Consider the following 22,246-nt stretch of genomic DNA (forward strand, 5'->3'; position numbering starts at 1 on the left):
ACTCAAAACGAATTATTAGCGACAAACTGAGCGCGCCAATTATTGCTATCTCTATTGCTTCTCTGCAGTCTCTTCAAGTGCTTAGGACACATGCTCTCTCCCCCTTCCCTCCCGCCCATCATGGTGATCTGAGAAACTTGTCACGCTTCGCCTGTACAAAACCGAGCCGGATGCACGTTCTACGTAATTCAATGTCTTCGGACCTTGTGCATACGGCTATGTGCATACAGTCGCCGCACACTAGCCTCGGGAGTTCTGGACAAGACAGCCTCAAAAAGTGACTTCATCGGCGCTCCAGAACATAGCGACTCTATTGTACTCTATGGTCTAAACTCGGCAACAATGAAAGCGGTCTGAAGAAAAGGTCGCAGTCAACCATAGACACACGTTACTCCTTTATTCTGGAAATTGATTTGGATTTCACCAGAATTTAGAGAAAACGGCGCCACCAATTCCAATGATCTGATGGTGTCTACGGACGTAGCAGAATTGAGGCTACTGACTGATGAAGAGTTTTTTAAGACCACTGAATTTTCAAAAAGTTAAAAGGACTTGAAGGCCCCAAACGACGAAAATTTTTCTGAACACGGGGCTGTTAGCGGGAAAATTTGAATTATGGGTCTTGAGAAAGTCACTCAAATTCCGCGATAACGGTAAATCTTAATCCCTTAAAAGTGGGTACCTACAGAATCTGCATATTACCGTGTGCATTGATATTTCCAGTTTTTTAACATCCCTAGTGTTTTAGAAGAGAAATTACATAAAATACGACTAAATCGACTGCCGACCTGCCCGTCATAATCACCTTTCACTTAATAGATTCTCGCTTACACTGTGGCTGATTCCAGAAGAACTTACAAAGGATCAAGGTCGAGGACATGAGGATTTCACTTCTACCACATTTAATAGGGCTCCATCGCATGGATACTTTAGCATCGGCTGTTTTCCTCATGACTAACCTTAAAATTATACTTTAATGTAAATCGAATGTAGGTTCCTTCATTTATGAGTGATGCAACAGTCATGACGTGTAAGTATGTTTAGCCCTTACAGGAACGGCCCCCTTCCTTCACCTGTTGGAATTTTTATGAAAACTAAAAAAATAATAGGTATGGATTGATCTGAGCCTTTTATGTGCTCCAAAACCATAAGAAATATTTTATCGCACAAAGTCCAATATTTTTCGATTCAGGTCGTATACATATATGCTTTCAAAACACTATGAAAAAAATACTCAACCCACTGGCTGAATTCCAGTATTTTTCTTGAGAATAGTCTCCAGCTTAAATGAGTGATGCAACAATTGCGACATTGTGTTTGAAAAGCCCTTGCAGAAGCCTTTTTATTTGACTCAGCTAAATTTTGAAGAATCACTGACGTGTCCAAGGGCTAAACATACTTACACGTCATGACTGTTGCATCACTCATGAATAAAGGGGCCTACATTCGATTCACAGTGAAGTATACTTTTTCATTTCCTTTTAGAAGTAATGAGACAATGGACCAGTAGACAAGGCACGATTTTCAGCATTCTGATACACGTTTCATAACCAAAATTTCACGTAAAACACGATGCGCACAACGAAAATTACCGAAATCAACTCGTTATGAAGATATTTAATGATTCTTGAGGCGTGAATTCAAACCACCCGCTCATGAAAACTCAATGCTCTACGTGACTCACATCGCGCGCTAAACGTTATCATGACAGTCTCTGCGATATAAAAATCTGGCAACCTTAATCTTGACGCTTTAGCTCAGCTATTGCAAGTTGTTTATGGTTTGAACAGCACATGGTGGGAAATGAACATCGTTTGATTGAGGAGCTTGCTGAAACCGTTGTAGTGCACGATTTGACTCACGTAGAGCTTTGAGTTTCTTGTGAGCGGGCAGTTCAAACTCCTCGTAACCAATGTGAAATATAAACGTTAATATCTTTGTTAGGAGTTGATCTCGGTAATTTTCGTTGCGCGAATCGTGTTCTACGTGAAATTCTGGTCAGGAAACATGTATTAGAATGCTTAAATTCGTACCTTGTCTATTGGTCCATTTGGCTCACTAAGTTTCAGACTATGGCCGGATTCTTTACCCCTTTAAATCTGAAAGTTTTTCGGGATTTTTGCAGTTTTATTCTTGTTTTTCAAAGGGACTAATCATTGTGAGGTTAGCAGTTAGGGAGTCAACAAAGACGATAAGGATAGCGAAATAACTGCGCATAATTGAAACACTCTCTTTAACCTGAACTCACATCTGCTGTGATCGTTTCACAACAATCATCAGAGCTGGAAATCAGTAACTTTGCATGAATATTATTTGTATTTATTTTGTATTATTATTTGTATGAATTTGTATAATTTTGTAACTTATCATTAGCAAACACACAAAGTAACACCTACACTACTTACTTTAAGAGAAGCGACTACAACTATGAACGGAATTCATGGTTACAATTATAAGCTATCATATAGCACAGTGAAAGTCACATGCTATCTACAAGCGTGAGTAAAATTACATGATGCTAGAGATGTTCTATTCATCTGATTGTTACAATTTCGTATAAATCAAGCTTTTTCTGCATATTTTGCATGGACTATCAATCACTATCCTTATTTCGTTGCTGAGCATCATGTAATTTCACTCTCGCTTGTAGATTTTTTTTTTTATTATCTCAGAAAAATACATAGTTATCATACACTTTACAAGACTTATTATTTACATGTCATTCTTATTATTAAGACTTAACTGCAACTTAATACACAACTAGGTATCAGTACTCTGAGACGTGCCGGAATCACCCGAAGGTATATCGTCGGCCGGGGGGGTGTTGTTAGCCACCGCTAGTACTAAAGGTCCTTTATTATTATTGCTGTAAATATCTCTTTTGACAGTCAGAATTTTCTTCACATATTCGTTAATACATCTCCATTTATTCCTACTTTTAATCATTTCATTCACTATAGTCGCAGGAGTTAAGTTAACCTTCAATTCACATTCAACTTTTAATTTATCATCTATGATCTAGCGCATTCAAAAAAGGTGTGTTCTGGTGTGTCACGGACTACTGTACAAAATTTACAAAGATCACTACCAACTAACTTAAATCTATGCAAGTATGATCCAAAAGCCCCATGACCGGTAAAGAACTGTGTCAGAAAAAAGTCAGGATACCCGTGTTTCCTATCAAGCCACACCTCCAGATTCGGAATGAGGCGCTTGCACTAGACATCAGTAGGGCTATCCCTCCAACGGGTGCACCATCTATCAAAAATGTCATTATTAATTTCTATAAAATTTATTTTTACATGCTATTTACAAGCGTGAGTGAAATTACATGATGCTCAGCAACGAAATAAGGATAGTGATTGATAGTCCATGCAAAATATGCAGAAAAAGCTTGATTTATACGAAGTTGAAACAATCAGATGAATAGAACATCTCTAGCATCATGTAATTTTACTCACGCTTGTAGATAGCATGTAACTTTCACTCTACTGTACTTATAAAACAGCTTACAATTGAAACCATGAATTCCCTTCATAGTTGTAGTCGTCTCTCTTAAACTATGTTGTGTATTACTTTGTGCGTTTGCTAATGTCTAGTTGTATTTTTTGACATCCTGCCTCTGATCTTGATCGTAAAACGATCAAAAAGCTTCAGGTAGGAAAAATATAAAATTTCAAATTAAGTATGCTCAGTTATTTGGCTATCTCTGTCATCTTTGTCTTTCAAAGGGGTATAAATGAAGATCTTATTGAAATGCAAGTTTTCCCCTCAAATCTATAGATGAAGGCTAACTATCTATACCTTTTGAGACGTTTCTCAGCTAGCAGTAAATATCATGAATCTATATATATCTTGTAAAAATCCTGCCATTTCAAATATTCTCAGAGTAGCTGTTGAATTAAAATTTTAAAAAATAAAAAATGGACGAAAATTTACTTAATTTGCGGTTGAGGTGAATGAACCTCTGGACGAGGTGTGACTTTAAAGATCATTTATACTATAAGCTCTTAAACCTCCTAAATTTTCATTCCTGGTAACGCTTAGTTCTAGCATTCCACCGAGCCGATCTTCATGATTTTTGCGGTATTCGACAGGTGATTGTCCTTAAATGAGCCTGCTCTATTCAGATTTTGGGAATATCACTCAGGTTTTTATGTGTTACGTAGTAAAAGTTGCGAATTCTCCCATTAAAACAATGTGAATTTTAATTTTTTGTCACAGTTCGTTCTAGCGTTTTATCGAGCCAATTCCAATGATTTTTGCGGCTTTCAATAGATGATAGTCCATAGATGAGCCTGCTCTATTCAAATTCTAGAAATTTGACCCGAGTTTTCTATTTTAAGATAAACTGGGGAGCTAAGAGAAGTAGGGGGCAATAAGTAAAATTTGAAATTCCCGCCAATGAAGAATGAAGAAAAAATTTCAAACTTGGCAGGAAATTGAATGAACTGAGAGATGTTGAATTTTGGTTTGTTTCTATGTCTCCTTGTATAATTTGATTTTGAAATGGACGAACGGGAACCGCTGTAGGCTATAAGTACGTGAATCTAAGGTATGCTCCTTTGCTACAGACCATTTAAAAGCAACGAAACGCTTCGTTCTACCTACTCGTTTTGTTTTAGTCTCGGCAGGAAGGTTGAAATAATTTTTCATCAAGCAAATCGTATTCGATGCTTTTTGATTCAATGGGAAGCCAGAGGGAGATTGAACTAAATAGGAGAATTCGCAACTTTACTACCTAACATATAAAAACCTGGGTCATATTCCCAAAATCTGAATAGAGCGCGCTCATTTAAGGACAATCACCCATCGAATGCCTCAAAAATCATGAAAATCGGCTCGGTAGAAAGCTAGAACTAAGCGATACTAGAAATGAAAATTTAGAAGGCTTGAGAGCTTGTAGTATAGATAAACGTATTTACTATAGTTCGGAGTTAATATTAGTTATTTTCGTTGTGTGAAATGAGTTTAACGTGACATTCTGAAGGGAACGTATGTCTCAGAGTCAGAATACTTAAATTCGCACCTTGAATATTGCTCCATCATGAAATACTTATTATACCTAATTTGCTGTTTTCGAATGTTATAGGTAGGTAGTACTCTCCTCTCGTTTACCAGCTTTGTCTGTACTACCTACTCCTCTCACTCTTGTAAAACACTTCACTGATGGGTTGCATATTTCATAAGGTTTGCAGTGACTGGCAGAGTCAGGGGACAATTGTGAAAAAAGCCCAAGCTGAGATTGAAGCTGAGTTGGTGAGAGGAAATCTTCTCCATCCGTATTCTCTCTCGATTGAACTCATTCAGTCATGTTTGAAGTCTTTGCAAAACATGGGTTTGCTGCTTATGTCTAAGATGTAAGTCGTCATTTTTCACGTCTTTACAATTTCTTCAGCGAAAACTCGTTTTTTTTTTTGTTTGGCTTCGTTCCATTTTTCAGGAATTAAACCTGAAATGTAAGATAAAATTATCCAATTAAATTCATTTTCCGCGCATTAAAAATTTGTCGGAGTACTTTTCTTCTGTGCTACCTATGCTGTTTTTGTTGCTATTGCAGCAAATATGCTGTTCATTATCCTACTAACAGTTTCCACGGCATCCTAAGTGGTGCCTTCTAACGAACTGGCTAGCTCTTTTGGGAGAATGCTCCAGAGTGCCGAATTTCGCCCACTCTTTACTTTTTCGTCAAGATAACCTGTCCACTGGCATAATGCAAGATAAATTTACAAATTTGAGTCCACTTGGTCCCTCTTTAAGAGGCCTGCCATTGCCTTTCATCTGTCATGAGCAGGGAATGTGAGGGTGAGGCTTTGCCAAGTTCGCTAAACAAGGATTCCATCCCCAGTGACGTTCACCAACTAGAGGTCCAGCCAATTGTGTGGGGTCATGTTTGTTATATTTGCCGCCCTCGTAATTAAGTCACCTTTTACGAAGCACAGTTTCAGTTGAATAGTTTTTAGCATGGTTTCCTCTAGTTCAAAGAAAAAAAATTTTTAAACATGTTGGTAGCGGTATTTAAAATTTTTTTTATAAAAGAAGAGTCACCTTTGTACCGCGCATTACATTTTTTATTTACATTTTTACACGTATTCACAGAACGAACCGCTCTGTGAATACGTCACTATAGAAGCATGGTACAGATAATAGAAGGAGCGCACGACCATCACACTTATTGCAAGGTGGCGCCCTCTAAGTGTAATTTGTGAAAACCTGATGCCCTTTTTGCACTGATGTACCTACCGCTTATTTTTTACGAAAAACTGAGCGACGTTCTGGATACTGGTACCATTCCGGGTACTGGTGCTGTTACCTTATCTTGTGCTCTGGTCAGTGGTATACTTCATGGTCGTTACTTTACTATTGCAGACAATGCAGAACGGTCATTCGAAACTTTTTTGGTAAATATCTAGAACAGCGGCTTCGGTTCTTTTCGCTACATTTTAGTAGAAATAACGACAAAACCATCGCCAGACACTTAAAAAGAGTGGGGTGAGTGCGAAACACTGTTTTTGTCAAAAAATGAGGATCAATAAAAAATTATTCTCAGAAAGTGCCGCAATTCTGTAGCACTCGTTCGCGGCACTTCACGGAGTGGACTCCGCCATTTTGGTCACTGTTCTGCAATTACCTTCAAAAATCTAACCCAACCTAATACTAAATAAGGTAACCTAACCTAACCTAACCTAACCTAACCTAATCTAACTAATCGTATGAGAATTCTTCGAAATTCCACCTGTTGGGCCAGTGGAACTAGGGCTGTTCAATCGGTTGTTGGTAAGCGACCGAAACAGTTCCGTTAAGAAAAAGTTACGATAGGAGCACTCTTGTCGATAGCGATCAGAGTTTTCGGAGCTGGCGAAAATAAGCTGTTGCCATTTGTACATCTATTTTACGCGCCGCCGCGCCAGGCAATCTGATAAACCGACACACGGGGCAACAATGCATTGAGTGCGAGCTCTCAAAAATCCGATAAGGCCGGCTGTTGTCGATATCATCGCTACTGTCGGCACTGCGCCAGTTTCAATAAGAGACGATATCGATAGCGTTCCGGCAAGAATTCGTTTGAACACCCCTAAGTGGAACTTTCCATTTCTGCACCTATACTCAGAATTCTAACCTAACATAACCTAGGTATTATCAAAAACCTGTGAGTTGAAGTCGCAATTACGATGTTCTAACGTAAGTTTTTTCCAATTTCGCACCCCGGAAGACGAAGTTTACGTCTTGAAAATCCTATTAGACCTTACCTGATGAAAATCCAGCGAGTTTCCAGAGAAGCCGTTGTTCTAGATAATTAATACTTTGGTAAAGCATCTGATGAATATGAAAGTCATCAATCATAATGAGGAAGATTGATTTATCAGTAAGCTTGATTCTCTCGCCATTGTTTTCAATGATGACTCAAAACCAAGAAAAGTCAGTCGAAACTGCCTATTCCTATTTAACTTTTTTCACAGGGTGTAACCAGACTTACTACATTAAGCTGTTCTCTCTGTCATTTCAGCTCGGACGAAGTCCTTGTCTTGTCAAATCAGCATTTTTGGGGGAAATCGACATACAGAAGGTTTCTTTGCGGAGTCATGTTGCACTAGGCTACGAGAACACATATCATAAGTCTACCGAAATCAGTTGTCCGCGAAGGCCGCCATCTTGCATTAAGGGGGAGGGGCCAAAATACGCCGCCGGCGCTCGGTTTTTCGCTTACATCTCGAAAACAATTAATCCTACGGAAAAATATCATAGAACTCTTTTTAATGAACACAACATTTCCTGTTAGAAACACTGTGCATTCATTGAATTGTGACCACTGGTCTATGAGATATCGCCGTAGTTTTCAGTGGCGAGGAAAGTCGCATTTTGCACGATATCTCTCTTTTCCACGAAATCTGCTGTGGGGCGCAATGCCTGTCTTTATAGTCACTATGAAATCCCCCCGCCCTTACGTATCCTTTATGGTTGTATGAAAGATAATTGATTTTTTTTTTAAATTTCTTTGTTAAAAGAAAATATTTTGGCTTTATAAACTGAAGATAAGGTACAGGGGTTAGTCTCTGGGGGGTTCTGTTTACAGTTAGTATTCTAAAATTTTTGTTCTAGTTTCAAAACTGAAAAATTCATTGAATGCAAAAAAAATTGATTAGAGATAAGATTACTAGATCAAGAGATAAGATTACCAGATTAAGATATCAGATAATATAAATAAGTTAAAAACAAAGTTTTTTGGCATATTAGAAGTAGTGTGTGGCGGCGTATTTTGGCCCCTCTCCTGTCCCCCTTATTTCAACATGGCGGCTTTCGCGGACAACCGATTTTGGTAAACTTTTGATCTGTGTTCTCGTAGCCTATTGCAACGTGACGCCACAAGGCAACCTTCCATATATTGATTTTCCAAGATTACCCTTTTGTAGAGCCAGATTGATGTTGAACCCCGGGGACGATTAGGGAATGGACCCTGAGGCATCCAAATTGCATGGTCCCAGAGCCCCCCCCCCCCGGCCCCCCTTTGGAGAATAATAGGGGGGTCCTCACTTCTGAAGTTGGAGTTGGAGTTCACGTCAAAATTTTGAAATTGTTTATTCGGAATCGGAAAGTATGGAAAATTTTAACGTAAATCAGCACCACTATGCCCAAAATCGGCCCATCCTTATTCGAAATACTGACTCCGGAAGGTGGAGGATAAAACCTCCCTTTACAAAATGTAAGTTCCCTAAATTGACGAAGAGGCTCGAACAAAGGATGTATGCATTGGTAATCGACGGAAAGGAATCCGAATTTGAGGATCCTGTCGTCCCCAGAGGCTTCTTTGGTGGAGCACAGGCGGACCCTTCAGCTTGTACATTCGACCAGTGTGGGTTGAGTCCCCCCTTTACCGCATTGGGAGTGTCTCTGGGGAAAACGAGACCTTCAAATCCGGATGCCTCCTGGTCGATTACCCATGCGGGTATCCCTGGGTAAAGGCACCAAAATGCCCCTCCTCACGGATTTTGAATTAATGGTCTAAACCCTTTTAGGAGGTCCTAAAACATGGGTTTGGGCAATTTTTACCTCCTGACCCCAACCACCCCCCCTCCAGCCCCGAAAAACCCATTTTTCGGGGAATTCCGGGGTATTTTCACGTTTTATTTCATATCTCACGCGTTTTTCTATGAAAATTCACCAAAATTTCACCAAATACACATCAGACCAATCAGATTCTTGGATAAAAGAATCAAATTTATCGCACCATTTTCAGACGCCTTAAAAAATTCGTAAAAATTGTAAATTTCCAATTATTTCCAGATTTTAGCGATTTTAAAAAAAAATGAGAACATACATTTTTTGTTTTTGCCTTAAAATTTAGGTAATATACTCAGTTGTTCCCCCAAAAAAATTCAAGCCTCTACGCATGGTGGCTCCCACCTAAAAAATGGTTTTTTCGGCGCCAAAACGGTCAAAATGGATAATTTGGCAACGGTTTACTTGCACGCTATCAAGATAAAAACAATTAAATCACTAATTTTGGTTCCAATGTTTCAAGAAGCATGCCATAGTATCGTCAGAAAAGGTTTCAAGTCAATCGAGTCCTTGCGCCCCACGTTAAGTACCGGTTTTTGGCGCCAAAATGGTCAACATTGCTATCTCAGAAGAGGTTACTCGCGTAGGGTAGCCCTTATTTTTGACTTTACGGAAATTTAGAGTGCGGAACCCTGCAAATGGTTCCATGTGATGAAAATCGCACGATTTGGCCTCTTTGAAAGGGGAAGAAAAGGCATTTTCAATTTGGCGAGATAAATTTCATTATTTTTCTCGTAAAGTACTCTAAGAGGTGTGTTACTTCCAGAAATTCCAAAGCCGTAGCAACATTTTAAAGGGAGGGAAAAAATTCGCGAAATGACGGAAAAACGCGTGTTCGCGCGCCACGCTCGCACGCTGCTCGCTACTTAGGCTTTTTTAGGCGCGTTTCAAAATATTTTCTTCCCATTTTCATTTTTTCCCTGATATTTTCCCATCACATGGAACCATTTGCAGGGTTCCGCACTCTAAATTTCCGTAAAGTCAAAAATAAGGGCTACCCTACGCGAGTAACCTCTTCTGAGATAGCAATGTTGACCATTTTGGCGCCAAAAACCGGTACTTAACGTGGGGCGCAAGGACTCGATTGACTTGAAACCTTTTCTGACGATACTATGGCATGCTTCTTGAAACATTGGAACCAAAATTAGTGATTTAATCGTTTTTTTCTTGATAGCGTGCAAGTAAACCGTTGCCAAATTAGCCATTTTGACCGTTTTGGCGCCGAAAAAACCATTTTTTAGGTGGGAGCCACCATGCGTGGAGGCTTGAATTTTTTTTGGGGAACAACTGAGTATATTACCTAAATTTTAAGGCAAAAACAAAAAATGTATGTTCTCATTTTTTTTTAAAATCGCTAAAATCTGGAAATAATTGGAAATTTACAATTTTTACGAATTTTTTAAGGCGTCTGAAAATGGTGCGATAAATTTGATTCTTTTATCCAAGAATCTGATTGGTCTGATGTGTATTTAGTGAAATTTTGGTGAATTTTTATAGAAAAACGCGTGAGATATGAAATAAAACGTGAAAATACCCCGGAATTCCCCGAAAAATGGGTTTTTCGGGGCTGGAGGAGGGGTGGTTGGGGTCAGGAGGTAAAAATTGCCCAAACCCATGTTTTAGGACCTCCTAAAAGGGTTTAGACCATTAATTCAAAATCCATGAGGAGTGGCATTTTAGTGCCCTTACCCGGAGATATCCTTTGTTATTTTCGAGCTTCTATGTCAATTTGGGGAATTAACATTTTTCTAAGAGGGGCTACATCCCCCACCGTTACTTAAGGGTTAGTATTTCGGACACAGATGGGCCGATTTTTGAGTTGTTGGTGTCGATTCAGGTAAATATTTTCTGCACTTTCTGGTTGAATAATTTCAAAATGCTGATGTAAACCCTGCATTTTGAAATGGGAAACCCCTTCTGATTTGGAATTTTACAATAATTTTAATTGTCTGGCAGCCCCATTGATAATCAGTACTTTGTCTCTCACCAAAGTTTTCAAGCTATACCATTCATTTATTTATTTTTTCACAGGAATGGATTTGTGAGGTACAAAGTAGCCAGGACCACTCTCTTGAACATCATCAGCCAATTAGGTAAACTTTGGTGTTAATAATTAGTGTATTTTCTGAAGAAAATACAGTATTGCATTCTCCCATGATGTCGGACGCAGACCCGAGACCTTGTGGAGAGCAGCGATCAAGGGTCGTAGATCACGAAAATATATGCCATTCAAATTCATGTGTATATATATATGTATGTACGTATATATGTATGTAATCACTCACCATCCATTCACTCAGCAAGATGCTAAAAAAGCTATGTGCGAACTTATCACAAAATCGTGGGAACAAGAATGGAGCACAAGTGAACAGAATCGTCTCCGTAGAGCCCCCATGCCATATCCAAGAACATCTAACCACAAATCAAGATCATGTGAAGTCCAAATTGCGCGTCTCAGGATAGGTCACACTTTTTTCACTCACAATCATATCATATCTAAAGAAAACCAACCCATCTGCCACTTCTGCAATTCATCACCTCTAACCATCAAACACATACTTTTGGACTGCTCTTCCCTCCGATATCTCCAATCACAGATCTACTCCCCTACAATCAACAGAAATACAAACCCTCTTACATGCGATGAACCTAATATTACCACCAAAATTCTAAAACTCTTCACCTCTCTTACTTTAAAAATCTAAATTTTCGTTTATATTCCTATTTTCAAAATTATCTGTAAAGACGTTAATAGCCTGAGTCGCTGAATGTCTTAAAATTATATTAACTAACTAACTAACTGTATGTATGTATGTATTTCCGCCTTTTTAAGATTTTTCGATTTTTGAGTAGTTATATCTTTCTTACGTTGAAAGATATTTAGACCAATTTTTTTGCATTTAGTAGAGACTCATTAGAACTACTATTCTGCAAAAAAAAAATTGAAATTTGAGGCAATAGATTTTGAGGGGTGGGGCTCGAAAGTGGGGGGAGGTCAAATCTTGTCCCTTCGATAACTCGAGCGAAAATGAATATTTTGAGCTGAAATTTTTATGAGTGGTAGTTCTCTCCTAGGACTGGTTTGGTATCGAATTTGAGCTAAATCGACCGGGCCGTTTAAAAATGGCGAGCTTTGAAAGTTTAGGCGGGGGTTGCGCGGCATGAGGGGAGCCGGCCGGAGCAGGGCTGCACAGTGGGTCAGGGGAGGAAGTTTTTGGACAAAATTTTCGTAGCACAAAGGGTCAGGAGGAGGAAGTTTTTGGACAAAGTTTTCATCGCACAGTGGGTCAGGGGGAGGAAGTTTTTGGATACAATTTTCGTCGCACAGTGGGTCAGGGGGAGGAAGTTTTTGGACAAAATTTTCGTCGCACAGTAGGTCAGGGGAGGAAGCTTTTGGACAAAATTTTCGTCGCACAGTGGGTCAGGGGGAAGAAGTTTTTGAACAAGCTTTTCGTCGCTCAGTGGTTCATGGGAAGGAAGATTTTGGACAAACTGCGCATCGCACAGTGGGTTAGGTGAAGAAAGTTTTTCGACGAACTATTCGTCGCACAGCGGCCTAAGGAAAGGAAATATCTGAAAAAAGACTATCCATTACACAATGACTCACAGACGTACGATTTAATGACTACAAAAATCCCACCTCGGGAAATACACTTCCTTCCCGCGGTGGATGCACGGGAAACTTAAAAAGAAGAAAAACTAGATGTGCAGACGACGCTGAAAAGACGCGCGCGTCCCCCAAAAACCGGCGCGGAGCGAAGCGGAGTGCCGGTTTTTCGACTTGCATTATTTTCAAGCACAAAAGCAACAATAGGTCTATTCCGCCTATTTTTTTTAAAAATCAATTTCCCAATAGTGTGCATCATTCTGAGCTTAATTAATTTTTCTCTGAATTTTTTGACCCCCCAAACACCCCAAAGAAGCTCCTTAAAGTTCATAAATTTTTGGCGGGAAATTTCAAACTGTTGGAGGCCGTATTCATTAGATTTTCTTGCTATAATATGAGCTCTTCATACTGTCTAGTTGATAAAAACATCCCTAGAACTTACAAATCGCATGAGATGATTTAATTATTTCTGATGTATCGCAGCATGTCCTTGAAGGTGAGGTTATATTTGCAATCTTATCTGGGATACATATAAGTACTACTTTCATGGTAAAACTCTCATATAATGTAGTATTAGTTTCCTTATTACCAGAGGCTATCTGCCGTAGCATGTTGTAGCTTTCTAGATCTATCATTTTGGATACGAGATCCATAGATTCTACTTTTTTTGCATAAAATGTGTCAGGTGCGCTAGCTGACTAGCTGAGGGATCAATGTAATCTCATTTGAACATTTTTACTTGTTCAAATCTGTCTGCTCACAAGTAAATTATTTGTAAATATCATCAATTTTATATTAGGTAAGATTCTACACCATCCAAGCACCAGCTATGAACTGTTGGTGGTCCTTGATCACCTGCCTGGTTGAGGAGTTACCCCTTCCGTTTCATCCAGTGCCTGTTTGGATGAATGTACTATATTTTGATCATTACATATAACTAATTATGCAAAGGTATATACAAAAACTACACAATCATGATATCGAGGGTAAATAGTTGAGTCAGTTCCCATCATATTTCCAAAACATCCAATGAAAGGTAGCTGTTGCAGTAAGCAGGATAAGGATCAAAATAACCTCACTCATACTGCAAATATACTGAAATACTGGAACAATAAGTCTTCATTCGGAGTCAAGTAACGGATACAAACCTGGTTCTACATGCGATGATATGTTTGAACAAAAACGGGTAAACAGCATTAACTTGAACAGCAAATACCCGTAAAGGAGCACATAAACATACTTTTGGGACTTCCTTAGATGTTTTCAGTTTTAATCTGATGTGATTTTATAACATCCGTTGAAGCAGTTGTAAATTAAAGGATATGAGGGACTGATAACTGCAAGAAAATTTGGTGATATAAGTTACAAATTGACTTACAATTTAGTTAGAAGAATGACCTTATATTCTATACATGTGGGGAAACACAGGTGCATCGAAACAGCGGGAAAAAGCAAACAAGTTGCGACGTACGCCGACCAATGTCACCAATGAGAGGCCTCCGTTTGAACTTTAAACTTTATTTGGCTTCTGCAGCTTAAATATCGAACTTAGAGTGTTTTCAACCACATCAACGGTTTTCCTGTGAAAAAATTATTTTGGAAAAGCACCTTACTCTCCAAATCTTTCCCGAGTGCAACAGACCCATTGAGGTCCCTGCACCATAACGGCCTAAACGCGTCTAGGTCGTCATTGCCCCCATAGATTTTTCGGATTTTCCGTACCCTGGACTATACTGTGATATAGGTAGAGCATTGTTAGGTAACGGCTGGAGGTCAAAAATCCTTTTTTCTCGAGTTAAGTCAGGCCTCTTGAGCAATGGGTGGAATAACAGCCCATACGCGTGAAGGTCTTTCATGCGTCCATCATTCGATTTCGTTGTTTTCGGTTTGAGAGTATAGCTGACAGTGGCTGCTCGTTCATTTTGCGCTTTAAAAATTCGGTTTACTTTCTGATTTCAACGAAAAGGATTGTTAGGCGCAAGAGCGGACTATAAACTGATTTTTTACTTCCTTGCTCCCCTAGGGTTGAGGAAGTATTGTCATCCTTCGAGAAGGAAAAAAAAAAAATTGAAATTTCAATATTGCTAGAAGTTTTAAGGTCCCTGGAGTCAAAATAACAATACTTGAAAAAATGTGTGTCCGTCCGTCAGGCATCCCTCCAAATATGTGTACAGCCATATCTTAGAATATATACGTTCAATTTCATTCTCAATTTGTAGAGAAGACCATATCTATGGTCTCCTTATGCACATACAACGATTTTGGGGTACGCTAAAATTTGGGGGGGCTAGGGACCAAAATTGATTCTTAGCAAAATCACACGGAAAGCTCATTTTGAAGGACTGTACATTTTGTAAAATGCCTTTAATTCTTTAAAAGTGGGCATCAAACACACCACCTGGGTCACTGATTTAAGTTCCGAAAAGATCTTTGGACTAAACTCAAAATTGAAGGGTTACGCGTCATATAGTGAGAGCACTTAGATCACACAAGGAGTTCACTGAAAAGGGTTGTAGATTTTGTAAAAAGGCGTTTAATTGTGTGAAAGTTGGCACAAAGCACCACTTGGGTCATTAATTTAAGATCCTAAAAGATCTTTAGACTAATCTCATAATTGAAGAGGGGCCAATAGCAAATGGTGAATTCTCCGATAAATGAGTTAAATAATGAGTTAATAAATGAGATAATAAGCAGCAATCGCTTTGAGTCAGGTGAAACCTAGGATTTCAAATGTGCTTTCTCCAAAATCACTCCGTGTACATCAATAATAAGAATGATACTGTTCGAACATGATTGATTCATTGATTACATCGAGTACAGGAAGCATGAATCAACTATTTTATTTACCAAATTGCAACTAGCAAGTGAGGTTAGTGACAAAATTATGACAAGTTGATGTTGTGAGACTCTGGCGCGACGCTGCGCCTCCGGCGGGTGGGTGGTGAATCATTATTCATGCGGGTAGAGGTCCCAGGCGGAGAACCTCATATATTGCCAATTTCGTTTACAAAGATTCGTAGGCTCCGTGGCCCAACGGCTAAGACACTCGTCTCTTCGCTATAGTGACATGTGTTCGAATCTCTATATTACCATAAAATTTTACTGACTCAATAAATCCTGCATCATAATTCTTGGTCCAAATAAGTCACAAAACTCATTTTTTTAAATATTAATTTCATTTGGTATTAGTTATGCCAATTAAAAATAGGTCAGTACCTAGTTCAACGAGTCAGTTACGCTCGGGAGGGATTTGCCTGCAAATAGTCGAGTCTTGCAGTTTTTGGTATGAGAAGAACGATGCGCACCTTAAAATTTCACGAAATATTGTCTCCGCGGATATTTAACGCTTCTTTTTTAGGGGTACTCGAAAACATGTTTGAACCGACCGCGGTGAATCTTCGAATCTACGCGTCATAGACGGGAAGATGGCGGCGACGAAGCCAACTTTACCACCGCCATGCTGCCGTCGTTGACATCACGATTTCTCCTTTGAGGTTAAGTAAGTTCTGCGTGAATGTTTCATATCCTATATAAATCTGTATATCATTCTGATTGAAAAGCTTAAAGAATTGAGAACAATGGGTATAAATCTAAAACAAAGTAACCCATGTAACCTCCAATTAACCAACAAAAACGCCGCCAACGCGACGATGCCGTGCATTCTTCCACCACGCATTCTGCCGCCATATTGATCGTGACGTGTACATTAGAAACCTACGAGCGCGCGGTTCAAACGCCGTTTTAGGCCACCCTAATTTTTGGCACTTTCAATTAAACTTTTCTCCCGTTTGCAGTCATCAAAAAAAATTAGGAAAAAATCTGTAAGCTTCGGTCACTTACTACTTTCGAATGACACAATAAAAAAAATGACCTAATTGACTCATTAAAGAATTTGTGTTAAAGCCGTGCCTTCATGTTAACTTTGCGACCTCCGACAAGGCCGGGGCGGAGCGCCAGCTTCAGTGAGAAAGTTTTTTTGCAGTATCCGCACCACACCGCCAAGCGGAGGGGGCGAAGCCCCTCACATGCTGGTGCGCGGCGCCGGTTCGCGCCGCGCACATTGGCCAATTTTTCAATTAAGAATACTTCTGTGAAAACCGGAAATGTATCGCAATATTAACTTGGCATCCTCCAACAGTAGGGTTGGGTCACCTAAAAACGGTGGGCCTGCAAAGCACAGTCGGCGTAGTGCTTCAAATACAAAACTCATAACGCGCTTTCCAGTTCGAGGCTGTTATTCGTGGAGTATCCTCGATTATTCATGTTCGGAGAAACTTCAGCTTATTAAATATTTCGGGGTATTGAAATTCCAAAAATTTCAATATTGGGTTTTTCGAGGGATACCTTGCCGCAGTACCACTCACAAAGAAAAGGGGGGAAAAAAATTACTTCATTGGACAAGTTTTGAACCTGCAAGTGTAAAAATTTTGCAAATTTTCCAGTCTTTCTTCAAAGAATCCCATTTCATATGAACAACTAGGAAACCAATCGTTTATTTTTGCTGCATTTTCAATAATGCATTGAATCGCAAAAAAGTTGATCGCATTTAGTTAAAGGTTTGTACACCCTACGCCTCTGATACACCAAGAAGTAGATTGGGTTTTCGGTGCATGTTTGTGCTACAGTAGTGCGTTTTGCTAACTTTAATTCAAGAAAAAACATCTTCTTCATGGTACCACTGAAAGCAGCTCCTGATCAGCAAGATTAAGGGTCAGCATATTGTAGTGACTCAATTACTCCTCCGGAACAAATCCTCATCACTCAGTAAATTTTATTTCTCTCTTTTTTTCAGAGGGTCTTATCATCCGGCCTGTAGAGAAGTGCAATGATGCCAGAGCAAATGTCAAGCGTCTAATGACTTTCACAGGGAAACAAGCAAAATTATAATGGCAGATTGTTAGAATGCAGCAAAAGTATTATTGGAGTGCATAATGAAGTGCTAATTTGCTGTAATTGATAACCATCTAAGTATTCTACAAAATAATGAAGAAAAGATAATAGAAGTAGTTGTGAAACCCATGTAGGATGTTTGATTTATTTACAAGGATCCTGTTGCTCCCCACAGCTCCTCGAGTGTCCATAAGATACCATACACGAGCGGAAATAAAAGTGTTGAGTGGGGGATGGGTGTTAATAATTTTACTTCATAAGCATAAAAATTGATTCATGTTATGAGAGATTGGTTTAATCTAAGTTTCTTAATTAAGTCAACTTCCAAACAAGGAAAATTGCGCTTTGGAAAATAAAATAATATTGACACACACACTGGCATAATTTTTATGGCACCTAAATATAGAGAGTACAGAAGAATTATAATGACCGATTCTGAATGAAATAAAAATCGAGCGCTTGAGATTGCAAGGCAATTGGAATCATTTTAACAAATTTTGAATCGTAAACCTGGCAACACCGCAACTCTAAATTGTTCAAATATGCCTTCTCTAATCGAAAACTCTCAGATTGCACATTTCTCATACAATTTTGGAGGAAATTACACCTTGAAACCTTCATTTTATCATCACATTAGATATTTTGGAGTCAGCAACTTGGCAATGCTGCCGTGAGGGCAAAAAATTTTGTACGGGCATGAAAATTCAGTAAAAATACATGTTATACCAGGTGAAAAAATACTAAAAATTCAGATCGATCTCGGCTAGTATGAGGGAGAAGAGGTTTAAATTGTCGTCCCATGCCCAGTTTGCTATTTTACCCTTAAAAGACCTTAAAAATTCAATTTTTTTTCGAAAAGCTCCAACACTCTATTTCGAAATTGGCCAAAAACCCATCAAGGAGTACCCTAATGCAACCTGCGATTTGAATTTTTGATTTTGAATGGAAATCACACCTCGAAACCTTCATTTTATCATATAATTCGATATTTTGGAGTCCGCACCTTGGCAACACTGCTGCGGAGGCAAAAATTTTTGGACGGGCATTAAAATTTCAGGAAAGTCACATCTTATACCAGGTGAAAACATACTAAAAATTCAGATTGGTCGAGGCAAGGATGTGAGAGAGGGGGTTTAATTTGTCGCCCCATGGCCAATTTTGCTATTTTAACCCTGAAAAACCACATAAATGCGATTATTTTTCCGAGACCTCCGATAACCAATTTCAAAATTGCCCAAAAACCCATCAGGGAGGTCCCCACTACAACCTCCAAATTGAATATTTAATGTACATTAAAAGTTGTTAATACGTGACTACAAGCGCACCGTGCAGGGGGTTGAAAAATTTTGAATTTCCCTAATACCCCGAGAATATGTCTTTTCACAGGTAATTTTGGTCGTAGAACTCAAATTTCACTTTGAAAGGTCATCCAGCCTAAGAGAGGGCCCAAAATCCAATATGGCGGCCACAATGGGCTTTGAGGTAGAAAAATGACCATGAGTAGCTTCATACGCCGTATGAAACAGATGCCAATAGGTTTCCTAGGTAGGAAATTTCAAATATGAGATAAGGAATTGTTCCTCGTTCATCGGGGAGATGCAGGGAGTGAAGAGGGGGGCCCCAGGGCCTTCCATTCTCCCCCAAGAAGCGTAAAATCCACCCTGATAGGTTCTTAATTTCTGAGTAAGTAATTGAAATGAATGTCAAAGCAGACACGGACCAGGAATACTTAGTAGCTGGGATAAGTTTTAGAAAGAAAATAGGGTAAATCGCTACGGAGTTAAGCGTGAGTTGGCAGCCCCCTCCCCCCTCTAGACTTGAAAATTTCATATGATTTTTCCTTTTCATTATTTTTATCGGTTATGAATTCATTTCGAGGTGCCTATCCACATTTTTTTTTTCAAACGGATTCCTAAGTTTAAACTTCAAATGGCCGCTGCTTTGCTAATGAACAAAAAAGAACGTTTTAAACGTTTCTCATTTCTAAAGAATAGGGTCTTTCCGATTGTAAGAACAGCGCGATTTTTCATGAAATTTTTAGGGAAATAAGAATTAATTGATTATCATTACTGAAGGGAAAAAAGTAACAAGGAATGAAAGGGATCGATGAGGTTGTTGCATGCATTTTAGTGTATTTTCCGAAGGAAATACACTATTTTTTAATTCAGTTTCTAAAAGTTGGTGGTGTGCTGATCGTTAAGGTATTTGTTTTAAAAATTTTCCGATGATCGGAACATGGAGAAAAAGCTTCGAAAGTTGAGAAACGATTTGAAACGGGGTTCCTTCCCGCGCCTCGAAATCACGTGACTCAGACGTTACAACGCACAGCCACGGGTTTTTGCTATCTAAACTGCATGCTAATGTGAGTTTTTTAAAAAATCAGGAAAAATCGAGTTTTCCGATTTAACTCATTTTTTTTTATCTTGATGGATACCTGAAGATAAGATGAATCAATTACAGACTGGATTTTTGGCTCTTCACGATGATTTCTGGGTCGGAAAGTGAGTTGAAAATCGCTCCTTTCCCGTTTTCTTCACGGAGCGGAGGAGCCGTTCGGCGGTGAGCTGTCAGAGACAAGACTGAGTATCTTTATTAAGAGAGTATGGCCACTTGAGTTACCACCTCTGATTGGCTCAGCCATCTTAGGCTGAATGGAGCCCTTAGGACCCAAAAATGGCGGACGCCATAAGTGTTAATGTAATGCAAAATGACTCAAAATGTAGTTGTCTTTGCTTATCGTAACGAGAAATTTACCAAAATGCACTATTGCGACCTCGTTACATATTTTTAAGGCTAATCGTGTGCAATTTTCGAGAAAAATTATCTTGGATGTAGTAAGGTTGGCAGCCAGTGCGGTTGGTGATATCCGTCAAAAGTTGGCAATGACCCCCCTCCCATCCACAAAAACCAAAACAAAGCACCGCCATTTTTCGGACCAAAGCCTCTCCATGGGACCCAGTGGCCATACTCTCTTAATATAGGTACTCTAAGACAAGAGACCCTCCACTGGTCTCCTAGCGACAGGTGGAAGCTTTTACTTTAGGGGTTTCAACAATTCCTCATGGACAATTATTAGGGAGCAACAGTCATCACCCTAGTTTCGGCTGTTGACTTACATGCATGGTCGATGATGAGCTTCGGATGACGTCATGAGCCAAACAACTTTCCCAAACGTCGGTCATTTTCGGCTTGTCTGCAAAACGAAACTGCCAACACGTTGTTGAACATCAACCATGTAGGTAAGTCTAGAGTACCTGTATAGGGAGAGTAGCGACCAACGAACTACACCTCTAGAATGGCCGCGAGATAGCAAACCTGCGTAACGCGCATGGGCCGGTTTTTGAAGGCAGGAGGGGGGTGGGAGCCCAAGTTTAGCTAACCTCAATCTCCATTTCTGCTGCGTCTTGCCCATAAGGATTACTTGTGAAAATTTCAACCTTTGTAAACTTTCATTTTTTTGAGGTTTTCTTTCAAAGTTCCTATTTTTTGAGTAAAGAAAACCTTTCGAGGTGCGATTGTTCAGCAATCTTTTCATTGCTATCACTTTATTCAACAATATTCGGCAAAATGTGGGCAGCGTCTGACATGGGTTTAGATGGCAGCCTGCTATGTGAGCCCAAGTAAACCTAACCTATATCAACTTCAAAACGTTCCGGGTCTCTAACACTGGTCAGCCATTCTAGAGGTGTAGTTCGTTGGTAGCGACAGATCGGTTCATGGAGGGCTTAGGGCCCAAAAGTGCAGCCACCCTTCTGAGCAACTTCTAACACACAAAATTTCACTGCCAGCCTACAGATTTCAATTCTAACCAAGATGGCTAAGAATGTACATAAATGAGCGTTCTTTCGCAAAAATAAGTAAAATGCAAAAAGTAAGCCAAATACATGCTTTCTAAACGACGGTTTGTAACAACTGTATTTGTAAATCGCTCTGGACATTCGAAATTCATAGGTTGGCTGCCATTTTGAGCCCTAACTTTATTCGCGGAGGCATCGGTGAAGGCCTGATGGACTTTCGGAGTTTCAGATCTGTCGCTACTCTCCCTATACAGGTACTCTAGGTAAGTCTAGAGTACCTATATTGAGAGAGTATGGCCACTGGGCCCCATGGAGAGGCTTAGGACATGGCGGTGCTTTGTTTTGGTTTTTGTGGATGGGAGGGGGGTCATTGCCAACTTTTGACGGTTATCACCAACCGCACAGGCTGCCAACCTTACTAGTCCAGTCAATTTAGCTCTAAATAAGGGTCATCTGGGAAAATCCATATATAGAAGGTTTTTTTGCGGAAACATGTTGCATTAGGCAACCAGAACAACATATCAAAAGTTTACCAAAATCGGCCGTCCGCTAAGGCCGCCATCTTGAAAAAAGGGGGGGCGGGGGGCCAAAATACGCCGCCGGCGACCGGTTTTTAGCTTTTATCTTGAAAAATATCGATGCTACGGAAAAATGTCACTGAACCTTTTAAAAAGATCATAAAATTTCCTATTAGAAACACTATACATTTATCAAGTTGCGACTTCTGGTTCGTGAGATATGGCGGTAGTTTCCTGCGGCTAGGAAAGTCAAATCTTGCGAGAAATCACGTTTTTTCAACAAAATCTGTAATTATCTTAAAAACGGCGAGTCTGAGGCAAAAAAGTGTTCTCACCGGAATGAAAGAGCATGAAATTTCCATGCTAAAAATGCTTAT

At 39.5% G+C, this 22,246-nt stretch overlaps 1 protein-coding gene across 5 annotated transcripts in view; it reads left to right on the top strand.

Annotated features, from left to right (window-relative positions):
* The window catches only part of Gnpat (dihydroxyacetone phosphate acyltransferase), a 76,355-nt gene extending 58,672 nt beyond the window's left edge, over positions 1-17,683 (top strand). For 4 of the 5 annotated variants that reach the window (XM_019045548.2, XM_019045547.2, XM_072306363.1 and 1 more), the window contains 3 exons: positions 5,191-5,360; positions 11,089-11,150; positions 17,457-17,683. In XM_019045548.2, the coding sequence (XP_018901093.2) occupies positions 5,191-5,360; positions 11,089-11,150; positions 17,457-17,551 (327 nt within the window). In that variant the 3' untranslated portion in view covers positions 17,552-17,683. Of the gene's footprint in view, positions 1-5,092; positions 5,361-11,088; positions 11,151-17,456 lie in introns of those variants that run through there. The other variant, XM_019045549.2, reaches the window with a different exon arrangement.
* The last annotated feature ends 4,563 nt before the right edge of the window (positions 17,684-22,246 follow it).

Source organism: Bemisia tabaci, chromosome 1 (assembly GCF_918797505.1).
Source record: "Bemisia tabaci chromosome 1, PGI_BMITA_v3".
In the NCBI taxonomy this organism is placed as follows: Eukaryota; Metazoa; Arthropoda; class Insecta; order Hemiptera; family Aleyrodidae; genus Bemisia; species Bemisia tabaci.